We start from the raw sequence: 13168 nt of genomic DNA on the forward strand, positions 1-13168 counted from the left end.
GGGAAGGGGACCTAAAGCAAACCAACACCAGCAATGCACAGGGGAGGGTGCACACGGAAGGGACACCCGCTGCCGTGGTGGCAGCCACCCCAGGCCCAGCCTGCCTTGGAGGGTAGAGTCCCCACAGAGGGGTGAGCAGAGCACACCAACCAGCCGTGCCCCGAGTCTGCACCCAGTTCACCATTGTCCTGGGTCCCTGTGCCGCTCTAGCCACCCGCTTCCCCAAACTCTCAGGCCGGGGGCCCCTGTCCCTATGGAGGGGTCCCTGCAGTGGCTCTCGGCACTGCTCTGGCCTGTGTCTACACCTCCCTCCCTCCAGGGCACCATCCGGCTTCGGCACGGGAGACAGAGCTGGCGATCCCCCAGACTCACCGCAATCTGGCCCCCTTCCTTGGTCAGGTAACTTTTGACGTCCCTCAAGGCAGCGAGCGCGCACTGCCTGCAGCACAGGGAGAGAGAGCGCCTGCCTCAGACCAGCCCGGCCCGCGGGGGAGGCCCAAGCGGCCCCCCCATCATCGTAAGGAACGGAGCGACCGGCCACTCTGTCGCTGAACTGCCAGCCCCGGCCCCACAGACCCGCTCTCAGGGCCACACGGCCGCTGATCTCTGTCCGCCGCCCGCTGAACCGGACCCCGGGAGCAGAGGCAGCCGGAGGCTCGCTCGCGGAGGTGGGCCCGGACCTCCTCCCCCCGCCCGCGTCCCCTCTCCCTTGCTGAGCCCGCCCTCGGGGAGCAGCGCAGACCCACGTCCCCGGGGCCCCGCGGCCGCCGGGCCTTACTTGCGCACTTTCATGGCTTCCTCGTTGTCGGGCCGGAAGAAGCTGTAGGAGCTGTACTGCTTGACGGCCTCCCGGCGGTACTCGCCAACGTTGAACACTGCAGAGACAGACACGAGGACCCTCCGCTGAGCCCCGGGGACGAGGGAGCCACACACACAATCGGGAGCTCTCTCGAAAATAGGCAACCACGCCGACACACCAACACCAACGTGAGCACGATGGCACTAGGACAGGGACACCGGAAAGCAGACCCCGACCGGCAGGGCCAGCTTCGTGAGACCGTGCAAAGGGGCGACAAGGCAAGGATTTCTGCGCCCGGTCCCCAGCAGAGCATGGGGTCTCACGCTGCCCGCCGGGTCCAGGTCGGCTATTCTCCTGCTGACCCAGCAGCAGCACAGAGCACTGGCGGGGACTCACTGATGACACATGGCGCTGGGCACCGTGGAGGACAGCAGATGCCAGAATGAGTTCGGGGGACCCCATGACCCTTGCCGTGTTGTTGGAAAGACCAGTCATAAAAAGGTAACCAACAGCATAGAGCACAAGGCATAGAGCCCGTGACAGTCAATGAAGACTGTCACAACGAAGTGCTATTGGCACTTGAGAGGCACAGATCCCCCCAGACTCTGTGGCCAGAGAAGGCTTCCTGAAGGAGGGGAGAGCTGAGCTGGGCGGCTGGCAGGGCAGGGGAGGACCACAGAGCAGCAGGGGGGAAACATCCCAACACAAAGTCAGGAAACGTAGACAGCATGGCGAGTGACACAGCCAGAAAGGGACCCGCACAACCACCCGGGACAGGCCAGCCCCACAGCGGCCCTGCAAGGTCCCAGCAGCCCACTTTTTCCCGGTGTCAGGGGTCGGTGAGCAAGACGGCAGAAATCAACGTGACCACCCGGCCCGGGCCCGTGGCCTCACCTTTCGTGGGCACGCCGATCCAGTTGAGGTAGCGAGTCAGCTTCTTTGAGATGTAAGTCTTACCGCGGGCCGGGAGGCCCACCATGACGATCACGGTGGGGGAGTTGGTGAGCTTCGGCCCACAGGCTGTGGGGGAGCAAAGAAGGGGCTTAGCCATGAAGCAGTGCACGCTGATGAACAAAATCCCGCGCCCCACAGCGAACTGGCAAATTCTGCAAAAATTCCGATTTCATTCCCACCTCAAAGCCCTGGGTGTTTGACAGTCTAGTGGGGCTAAGACCGTCCCCTGTTGACCAGAGCCCCCCCTCCAGTTACATGTCTCCATCTTGCTTTCAGGTCATGTGTGGCAAGGGCTGTCCCAACCCCAGATACCAGCCCGATCCCTGAGGGTCCTAAACCCAGCCAGGAACCCTGTTACGAACCCCAGAGCAGAAAGCACTTTGTGGGGGAGCCTAAGGAAGGTAACCCGCACCAACACCAATGAGGGTGAGGTTAACAGTAGCGGAGGTGTTTCAACATGAGATAAACCACCAGGGAGAGAGGTTTCCCCTGGGATTTAAGAAAGGAACCCAAAGAACCCTTTCTGGACATTTAAGGTGTAGTATTTCCTCGGCTGGCGTCTTCCCTTGAGACTCTAAGGGGACTCCAGCATCCTGATGACAAGAGTACCAGCGGCCGCCCGCTGGGAGCAAGAGACCGGCCACCTGCCCACCCCCACCCAGCCCAGCAACCCTGCCTGGGCCTGCTGGCTGCCGCAGTCAGTCAGGCTAGCTCTCCTGGTCAGCTACGTGCCATGGCTTCCCGGCCACCGGCCACATGGATGCAGGCAAAGCTACTGGAACCAAACCACAGATCGAGGCGGAAGTCAGGCTGAGACAAGGGCCCTGTTTCTTTCTAAGCAGGTGAGTGCCAGATGGCGAAGGAAGGAGAGCCACCAGGCCACCGACAGGCACAGGCTTGAAGGAGGGCACCTCCCCCCCAGCTGGATGCCCCAGCACGGTCCCATGCTCAGCCTATGACCAAACTGAGATCACAAGTGCCAACACCCACCATGTCATTCTAGGAGCTGCTCCCTGGACCGGGGGCTGTGGGCAAGGAGGAGCACAGAGGGGGCTGCTGCTTTCATGTTTTAGACCATCGGCGACCTTCTCCATGCAGAGTGACGAGGAAGAAAGGCCATCAGAAGCCAGGAGACACTCAGGAGCCACAAAAACCCTTGACTAGGATTCCCCAGCTCCCAGGGGCTGGAGACAAACAGGTTTGTAGAAAACAGGCCAGGATGAGCACACAAATGGAGCAAAGGAGCGCCAGTGGGCTTTCTTGAGTCCAAGGGGCAAGAAGAGAAAAGTGATGGCCTTCCCGAAAACCAGGAGGGACACAAGACAGACCCGCTGTTTGCCCTGTGGCAGCTGCAGGTGACTCACAAGAAAAGTCTGCTCGCTTAGGCCCGAAAAGAACATTTAATCTACTAATCCTTCGCCCAAGCCCACTCTGGCTCTCCTCTCTCGTATCTGATTTCTCCACCATGCCACTGCTCCCAAGAGTATCTGAACAGGCAGGGACCAGCAGACACACACTCTCTCCCTCCCTTCCTCTCTCCACCACCCCAGCTGTGCACGTGCATGGGATACTCGTGATGGACTCATGCCAAGTAAGTGCAGACAGAGGCTGACCGATTTATCAAACAGGGGATTAGTTCTACTATCAAGTCATCATAGGCACAAATCCCTGGCGGTCAATCCTTTGGGAGGAAAAAAACCATAAGGACATGGCAGAGTAACGATCTTAAGCCAAGAATTCAAGCTGAATCTCAAACCCAAATAAATCATCACTCTTTTATTCAGCAAAGCAGAAGCCATTCCCCCTCGTCCTTTGGCTTCTCAGACAAGATTCAGCAAAACTGCGAGAGGGGCTGCAGCCATCCCTCCCTCCTGGCACTCCCGGGTCTCAGAGCAAGGAAACCTTTGGACTAAACCTGGGAGTCTTACTCTCCTTCACACCTCCCCGCTCTTTTTTTAAACCCACAGGTGATCTCAAGGGCCTTCATGCTATCATCACCTGCCCCTGCCTCAGTTCCCCCCCAGGCCCTCGGTTTCTTCTTCTCTGTAGACCTTTTTAACCCATGGAAGAAGAATGCCTCCTTCTACCCTGTTCTCTGTACACGAACAGTAATGTTCACCATGCCATCTTTCAACTGAGGAGTTTGCCTCAGACCCTCAATTAGGACACCCCTTAGAAAGATGGTAACAGGTTTAGAAGAAAACCCACCCAAGTTTCCAAATACCATTAAACAAAGGGAGGAAGGTGATGGGGGAGGGAAGGGAACCAGGAAAGATGCTCCAAAAAGAAATACCCTCTTTTCCCCATTCTGCTGAGAGACAAATGTGATTTTATCAACCCAGAAAGACACCACGATGATACGATATGAACTAAGGTCATATAATAAATACCCAGGCTGCAAAGATTTTTAAGGAAGAATGTGTCTGAGACTACACCCCAGAACCACACACAGGGATTCCAGGAGTGGGCGGGGACAAGAGACTTAATCCACCGGCTTTAGCCCCCCCACCCCTCTCCCAACCCCAGGCACACACCAGGCTCTCATGGTTCTCACAGGGATTTTAGGCAAATCTCTCATCTGCGTGTGAGACGTGCAGACTGATAGCGTCTAATGGATGTGTCTCCGGACTCCGGAGGAAGCAAGCATAGCTACACACTTGTGTCTCCCCAATTCTCGCAACTGAGCGAACACCAGCCAATCTCGGAACTTCACACCTCCACCCCGAACCTCGGGGGACGACTAAATGTGTTCGCATGTATACACGCTTACCTACAAACACATGTGTACATACAGAGAACCCACATGTATTTGTATGGCCAATTACAGTTTACAAAGGGCTCCAGAAATACTGGTTTTATTCAAACGTCCAAAAGGGTGGGGTTGTTTCTGGGTCTCGCCATGGCCACATCGCCCTCCCGATTTAGGGCACTGTATTCCCCACTATCGATCGGGGAATCCTGTGGTCAGCCCCAGTGTAGAAAGCTAGTTAAGAGTTTATCTGAAAGGGCTGGGTGCCAGAAACAGACCTGCAAAGCCCCCGCCCTTGGTTACCTCGAAAAGAAACCAGTTCTTAAGGCTTTTGTGGCCCAGGTCCAGCAGAGGGGTAAGCTGGTGGCAAAGTAGCCCTTGCCAGGTCTCCAACACCAGGATGACCTAGGAGCACCCCAAAGCCAGCTCTCCCTGCCTCCTGTCTGGGGCGGGGAGGGGGTGTTGGTGATTCAGACCTGGGCAAAGCCTGAGGTGGCACGATGTCACCATGGCCTCAGTGACCATCCCCTGGGAAACGTGGCAGCAGTAGAGGCCAGCAGGCGGCCTGGCGCTCAGGAGCCGTCACTGCCTAGAAGCACTTTGAGGATTTGCTCACAGGATCCCATGTTTCCCTTTCAGGAAACCTGACCCTGTCTGAAGCAGAGCACCCAGCACCCGACTGACCTTCACAGCAGGTGTCGCCTTGGACTCCCTGGGACCGCCCTTCTAGTAGGTGCCTCTCTCCGCAGCTGAGGGACAGAGCCGCCGGTGAGAGGTAAACCTTTCCAAAGCACGCGCCACGATGACAGGGCAGGAAGGGGAACTGCCAGCAAATTCCAAGCACGGTGGGTTGTGTGCGTGTGTGCGTGTGTGTGCGCTCACGCGCGCGCGTGCAGAATGCTGCCGAATGTGCGGTCTCTGATCCAGGGACCCTCCCCAAACCCAGGAGCACAGGCTTGGCTCCCGGCATCTCTCTTCTCGCCCCCAGAGCAGGAACTAGACGGGGAAGCCGGGAGAGGGAGGGAGGGAAAGGAGAAAGAAAATACACTGAAGAGAAAGGAGAGAGCGAGGAGATAGGGAGGGAGAGAGGGAGCAGACAGAAATAGAGAAGTGGCGAATAAAGATACGCAGAAGAGAAACAGGAGATGGAAATATAGAGAAGGGACAGAACGATGCAAAGCGGGAGAGAGAGGCGACGAGGAGGGACGGAGAACGGCGGAGTGCAGGGGAGGCAGCGAAGGCAGAGAAAGGCTGGGGAAAGACCCGCCGCGTCCTTCGGCAGGAATCGGCCCGGCGGGGGGACCGGCCCGGGGGGCGTCCCTGGCCAAGCGTCCCCGCAGCAAAGGCTTCCCGCCCGCTTCTGCGCGCCCGGCCCCCCGCGCTCCGGAGCCGAGGCCGGGGCGCGCTCGGAGTTTCCGAGGGCCCCTGCGCTCCCGGGCGAGCCGAGCGGAGCAGGGCTGGGCGGTGGGCCCGGCCACAGCGCCCCCGACGCCGGCCGGGGGAGGCGCAGCGCCCGCGCCCCAGCCCCAGCCCGCGCCGTCCCCGCCCCGCGGCCGCGGCGACGGGACCCGCCCGCCCGCGGGGAGGAGCGGGAAGCGCCCTGCCGGGCCCGCGGGGACGGCGGAGGAGGGCGGCGCCCGGCCCGGCTCGAGCGCGCCTGAGGAGCGCAGTCGGCACTACAGCGCCCCGCCAGCGGCCGGCACACAATGGCCGGGCTCTCCACGCGGCGCGCCGCTCCCCTGCAGCCCGGCCCCCGCGCGAATCTGCACTCACATCTGGGCAGCGAGGGGCGGTGGTCGACGGGGATCCAGATCTTCTGCACTCGGCTCTGAGTCAGCTCCAAGGGCATCTTCACAGCCTAGACTCGGCGGCCCTCCGCCCCCCGCGAACAGTTCAGACTTGGGGAGGCGAGCAGCCTGTCGACCCCCGAAACAAAGGGGAAGGGGGGGTGCGTGCGCGGGAGCGCGGCGCGGGAGCTCTCCCGTGCGCTTTTTGGAAACGTGCTTTGTGCTAAATCACGAACGCCCTCCCGGGGCGCGGGGCTCCACGGGCGCGGCGACAGGGCAGGGGGTTCGGGCTGTGCCCGCAGCTGCCGCACGGCCGGGCGCGTCTACTCGGGAAGCCTCCGGGATGCTCGCAGCGCCGTGACAGCCGCGGTCCCCGGGCGCCGGCTCGAGCCCGATGCCCGCCCGCCCGCTCGCCGCCTCTCCAGCTCTGGAGGCTGCCGCGCGCCGCGCCCGGGCTTTTAAGAGTGGCGACCGGCAGCTACGCGCACGTCAGCCTCGGGGCGGGGACGCATTCTTCGGCGTCCAGCCCTCGTTCACGTGGGGGCGGGCGGGCCCGGAGCCGGCCTGCTGCCGCCCCCTGCCGCTCAGCCGCAGCAGCGCGCCCTGGTGCTGCCGTCCCGGTGAGGACGCCCTCCGCTCTGGCTGAAAAGTCCCACTCGCGGAGCTTCGCCCTCCGTCCCCTGAAGGCTGGCACAGCTTCCCAGAATAATGACCTCAGCGGCGCTGGGAAACAAGAAGCGGAGCCGTCCAGTGTGGTGCGTGGACCCCCGCAGCCAAATCACCTTGGATGCTGGTTAAAATGCATCCTGCTGACTTGGCCTCTCTGGGAGAGACCCCCCCCCCCCAACTCTACATTCTTAACACGCGATCCACGTCAGGCCCAGTCAAGTTGAAGACCCGAGCTTAGAGCTACAGGTTGGACAGAGGCTGGAGGATTCGGGGGTGGGGGTCTCTGCTACCTTAGAGAGGAAGCCAGAACGGGGATGACGAGAGCGCCAGTGTGACACAGGTCTCTGGGTCATCCCTTGCCAAAGCTGCTCCCTGGTAATACTTGTGAGTCTCACCCACCACGACTCCCGCCACCCGCGGGGAGGGGGCTTCCCTGGTCCCTCTTCCTCCCCGTCCCCACTTTCCTAAGTCCCTTGGAAACCTTGAGTTGTGCCGAACATTGCTCCCCCAACACCCAGCCCTGAGTGAGACCTGGAACCCGGTCTTCTCCCTGCCGCCCCCGCCCCCGCCCCGCTGCGGAGAGACCCAAGGGGCTGGGCACCAGAAGGGGCCAGGAAAGCCCCGGAGGCCGGACTGAAACGGACCGAGTCATCCTGGTCTTCGCGGTCCCCATGTACAGTATTTTCAGGATACCCTCATCTCTGTGAGTAGAAGAGTGAGGGAAACTAGAGCCTCTTCCGACCGCGACTCATTACCAGACCGTGAGCCCCCGGAAGACTCCTGAGAGTGGCACCTTAATTGGGCAGATCCCTAAAATTCATGACATTTATCCAACACAGCTCACATCTCTTCCTCGCCATTTCTGGGGGGTGGGGGGTGTCTGTGTTTCCTTCCTCCACGGTCCTCGGGGTCCTGCATCAGCTACGGACACGGAACAGTCGTGTGGTCAGGCCAGTGCCCACCCCGTGAAGATCCGGGGGGCTCTCAGCGGGGACTGCCGCCCGCACGGTGGTCTTCCGTGCACGGGGCTTCCGCACGCCCAGCACCAGCACAGAAGCGGGGCCCTGCCTCGCAGGGGTGCATACCTCCCCCTGAGGTGGTGCTGTGATTGGAAGGAAGAAGGCGGCGCTCCCTGAAATCCACGCGGCCGCAGAACAGTCGGCGCAGAGCCTGCCACACGTCTCTCACGTCCCGCATGGCTCGCCGGACCGCGCCCGCGCCCTGGCGGCCGGCGCAGCTGCTCCCGCCCCGCCCCTCCTGGGCCTCCCTCCCGGGTCCTCCCTCCCTTCCCTGCACCCCAGCCCGCCCAGGGGCCGGGAGTGCCTAGCGTCGCCCACCGGGCGGGTGTCCCGCACCGGGCACCCCCCCCCAACCAGGGCCTTCCCCACCCCCTCTCCTCACCCCCCAGCCGGCCCAGGGGCCACGACCGCCCCCACGAAGCCCGCAGCGCGGGTACCCCCGACCCCACCCCCAACCCCCGCGTCCCCACGGCGCTGGGGCACGCACCCCTCCCACCCCCGCCGCGGCCCTCCCCGGAGTCCCGCTCTCCCTCTGACAGCTTTGCTGACTGTCTGGTTTCGGCGCTCGGGCAGCTGTTCAGAAACCCGAGTGCATTGCATTGGACTTGTTTTTCTGCAGTGGGAGCAAATGCCAGAGATGACACCCTATAACGCCCCAGGGAGAGTCCCACTCCACTCTTAGAGTGGGCTGATCCAGAGAGAAAAACAGCAGCCAGCGAGCGCCAGAGCCCTGGGGAAAGTTGCTGCCTGGGGTTCCTGGGGTCTGGGAGGGGGCCCGCTACGGCTGCACCCCTCCATGCTTGCACACTTGCCTCCCCGGGGAGAATCGGTGTGCCTGCTACTACCCCATCGGATTTTTTGCACACACAGGCAGGGCACGGGGACGAAGTGGCACTCTTCCAAGCCCCAAGCTTGTGAACAGCTGTGGGTTCAGCCCAGGGAGAGTGGGGTCCTTGCTAGCGGAGGCACGTCTTTAATGTCCTGACCCAGATAATGTGTCTGGCAGGGTCCAGTTCTGAGGGCACCAGGCAGTGGAAGTTCCTGGGTAAGCACTGGCACAGGCCACCGGACCCCTCACAGGCCCTGCCTGTGTGTCAACAATGCCTTGCACTTGTGTGTCCATGGCTACAGAGCAAAGACGAAATTCTTCCTCCTCACCGCCTGCACCTGACAGGGGAACAGGGGAACAGAAGTTCACTTAAACCGCCCCCCCCCCCAGATTCTGATGTCTAAGTGCAAACAATGTGAGACGAGGTGGGGTTCAAGGAGGACTTCACGCTTGAAAATAAAGCAAGGGGACAGCTAGAATGGGTGTGGCATTTGCAACCCTCAAGTACATTAGGATAGTGGCCCTGTGAGGAGAAAATTGCCTCGTGGCAAAACCGTTCATAAACAACCCCAGTGCAACCGAACTCCAAGAATGTACTAGTTCAGAGTTTACGGATTTAGACATCCTCCTAACTCTTTCCCTAGTTCTGCTAATGGCTCCGTCCTCTACCATCTCCCCTGTCACCTACCTGGTGATTAAACATGCAGTCCTTCAGAAAAGGCTGCAGAGGGTGCCTGGGTGGCTCAGTGGGTTAAGCCTCTGCCTTCGGCTCAGGTCATGATCTCAGGGTCCTGGGATCGAGTCCCGCATCGGGCTCTCTGCTCAGCAAAGAGCCTGCTTCCCCCTCTCTTGACTGCCTCTCTGCCTACTTGTGATCTCTGTCAAATAAATAAATAAAAATCTTAAAAAAAAAAAAAAGCAAGAAAGAAAAGGCTGCAGGGGACGTAAAATTTTCTGTAAAGTACATTGATATTTCACAGACAGGACAGCTCCAAGTACTGGGGGAGATTCCATGGTCCAGGGCACAAGTAAGGCTACATGGAACCTTCCAAATGAGTCAGCCCTTTGTGTTAGTTGAGGAAGGGGAAGTTTAGAGATGAGAGGGGTTAATGAACTAGGTCAAAGTTCAAGAATGCCATTATTAACTCTGTTCCTGGACCTGACACAGACCTCTGATAGTTCCCCAGGGTGCTGAGTGGAGTCTGGTGAAGGGAAGACCGCCCTGTGCTTCAGACCTTGTCACCCAGAACAGCTGAGCCACTGGACAGAAAAGAACAGAGAAAGACTTTCTTGCACAATAATGTCTGGTGCAGGTGCTTATAGAGAATTCTCTAGCGAGGTGGAGAGTCAGGAAATGATGGTGGAAATGATTGTTGGCCAACGTCATCTAACCCTTACCCCTGCTCCCCAGTGGGGCTAGACAACAGCAAAAAGCAAACCCCACTTCCAAGATCTTATGCCAGCGAGCCAGACTGCAAACCAGGCCATACCCACCTGCTCCCCCGCGAGAGAGTGCGAGCACAAGCTGCGACAGGCTGGGAGCCATCAGAAGTTGTTAATTAGACACAAAGTGTCGTCATTTGCTCCTTTAACAATCCCATGTCTGAGAGAGTGAAGTGAGACTCCAAATAAAAGACTGAAATAAACCCTTACCTCACCATCCATCCAAAAACAAGAGAGAGGGTGATTTTTTTTTTTAATGTTTGTCAGTCGTACATGAATGGGAACACGGACACGGATGTCCACACAATGCCACCTCGGTGGATTGAAAAACCAACTCAAAACCGGCATGGGGAGGTTTACGGGAGCTCCATTCGTAATCACCAAAAAGTGGAAGCAGCCAAGATGTGCTCTGGGAGGTGAATGGATGAATAAACAGGGGTCCACCCAGACGACAGGATTATCATTCGGCACTACAAAGGAATCAAGCCATGAAAAGACATGGAGACCTCTGTGTGTGTTATGGAGTGAAAGAAGCCAGTCTGAAAAGGCTCCCCACTGTACGATTCCAAGTCTGTGACATCCCGGACCAGGCACAGCTATGGAGAGAATAAAATGATCAGTGGTCTCCAAGGGTCGGAGGAAGAAACGGTTAAGAGGAGAAACACTGGGTTGTGCAGGGCTGTGAAACCACTCTGTGGGCTACCGTAATGCTGGATACACGTCATTTATCCAAACCCCTAGAATGCCTAACGCCAGGAGTGAGCCCCAAGGTAAATTGGGGACTTCCGGAGATGGTGACATATCCGCGCACGTCATCCTTAGTCAAAATGCTCCACGCTGGTGAGTGATGTGGCCAGTGTGGGAGGCTGCACACGTGTGGGGACAGGGACATACGACAGCTCTACACGTTCCTCTCAACTTTGCTGCGAACCTAAAACTGATCCAAAAAATAGAGTCTATTTTAAAAATTGTTATGTTTCTGGATGTCTGGGTGGCTCAGTTGGTTAAGCGACTGCCTTCGGCTCAGGTCATGATCCTGGAGTCCCGGGATCGAGTCCCACATCGGGCTCCCTGCTCGGCGGGGGGTCTGCTTCTCCCTCTGACCCTCCCACTTCTCATGCTCATTCTCTCTCTCACACTCTCTCTCAAATAAATAAATAAAATCTTAAAAAAAAAAATTTGTTGGGGCGCCTGGGTGGCTCAGTGGGTTAATGCCTCTGCCTTCGGCTCAGGTCGTGATCCCAGCGTCCTGGGATCGAGTCCCACGTCGGGCTCTCTGCTCAGCGGGGAGCCTGCTTCCCTTCCTCTCTCTCTGCCTGCCTCTCTGCCTGCTTGTGATCTCTATCTGTCAAATAAATAAATAAAATCTTTAAAAAAAAAAAAAATTTGCTATGTTCCTGCCAGTGCCACACACTTGTCTCCAAACAAGGGGGCTTACATGTCTCATGATGGGGCTGGGACAACATTCCTCCGTGGCCACAGCCGGGCTCCAGGTGAACAGATGCAAAGTGGGCACCCCAAGTCCCACTGAACCCCAAAGCAAGTTTCTATCTCCCTCCACCCAGGCTATGTTTCTCCACTTTCCTTTCTCCAGACCTTTCCTTTCCTTAGGGCACGCCCCTGAGCTTGAGACCAGGCTCTTAAAACTGCCCATCGGTGTTTCTTATCCAGTATCGAGCCCAGCTGCTGCTCTCAGAGTATCTTATACTCCTCGTCCACCTCCTCATCCAATACCAAGACATAAATTATTTGTGTTTTAAAAGTATTATTTTGTGGCTTCAAAATATTTGTGCTTTCTAAAAACCAGACATCCTACAGTCTAGTTCATGGGATCAAACCCATGTTAATTTCCTGGTTTTGATATTTGATAGTCACGTAAAATTACACCAATGGAGGAAGCTGGGTGAAAGGTTTACGGGACTCTGTGAACTATGTTGTAACTTCTTGTATTTCAAAATAAAAAGTGTTAAGAAAACAAAATATTTAAAATCAGTGAGAGTTCAGTTTCCTCAAATCCTGCAAAAAACAACAACAAAGAAGACACAGATTGTGTCGACGTGGGGGAGGCACTGAGGGAGAGGGGAACCGGCTGAGAGTCAGTCAAGAACTCTGTGGAGATTTGCACATGTTCCTACCATCTTTGCTTCTTGCAAATGACACACACAAACAGATTTTGCATGAATCCTGTACCTGCGGAAAAAGGGAATCAAGCTCAAATTGTGTTTTAACATAGGGGGAAATGATTCTACTTCTGGGCTTTGCATAGATCTTTGGGAGAATATCAGCGGGTTTGTAGCTTGTCCCCATTGTGCATGCCTAAAATAAGAGAAAGACAGTCCTGCAGAGTTCAGTTGAGGGCTCCAAAAGGTTCTTGCTGATCCTGTCTTTCCCTGAGGGCAAAGGAGCACAAGGAGAAGCCACTGCCCATCTCCCGGGGTCTGGGGTTTATTAGATACTCAACAGCAGCGACTGCGTGTCAGCGGCTGCAAGGAGCAAACTGTGCGGGCATCTCAATGATCCCGGGTCGCACCACGGGACAGAAGCGAGTGGGCAAACAGCTGTCATCACCGTACTGGGTGCCCAGCCTGACGCTGAGTATTACAAAGAAAAAGCTCCCACGCCCAAGAGTTCGTAACTTAACGATGGGGTAAATGTCCATGCCTGAGAATAAGGCAGAGAGAGAGGTGGTAGGTAAATGCAGGCTGTGGGGAGGTCCCTTGGGGACGGTAGGAAAGGTCTGCACATAATGGGGGCAGATCAGGCAATTTCATATTCATCTCATGGTTCTTTAGTTTTTCTCTAACTCTGAGAGGGACACATGGAACAAAGTCAACGTCTCTCATTTCTTCCTACATTCCACAAGTATTCACCAAGAGCCACTGCACCAGGGAGGATAAGGGCAAGTAAGATCTGGTCCTT

At 57.4% G+C, this 13168-nt stretch overlaps 1 protein-coding gene across 5 annotated transcripts in view; it reads right to left on the reverse strand.

Annotated features, from left to right (window-relative positions):
* The window catches only part of PFKFB3 (6-phosphofructo-2-kinase/fructose-2,6-biphosphatase 3), a 70770-nt gene that overhangs the window by 16529 nt on the left and 41073 nt on the right, over nucleotides 1–13168 (reverse strand). For 2 of the 5 annotated variants that reach the window (XM_080812565.1, XM_080812566.1), the window contains exons 1-4: nucleotides 5187–5493; nucleotides 1694–1819; nucleotides 779–875; nucleotides 373–439 (exon numbers count right to left, since the gene is read on the reverse strand). In XM_080812565.1, coding sequence (XP_080668691.1) covers nucleotides 373–439; nucleotides 779–875; nucleotides 1694–1819; nucleotides 5187–5472 — 576 coding nt within the window. In that variant the 5' untranslated portion in view covers nucleotides 5473–5493. Of the gene's footprint in view, nucleotides 1–372; nucleotides 440–778; nucleotides 876–1693; nucleotides 1820–5186; nucleotides 5494–6275; nucleotides 6506–13168 lie in introns of those variants that run through there. The other 3 variants (XM_080812569.1, XM_080812567.1, XM_080812568.1) reach the window with 3 other exon arrangements.

This window comes from Martes martes (genome assembly GCF_963455335.1).
Source record: "Martes martes genome assembly, chromosome: 8".
Lineage (NCBI taxonomy): Eukaryota > Metazoa > Chordata > Mammalia > Carnivora > Mustelidae > Martes > Martes martes.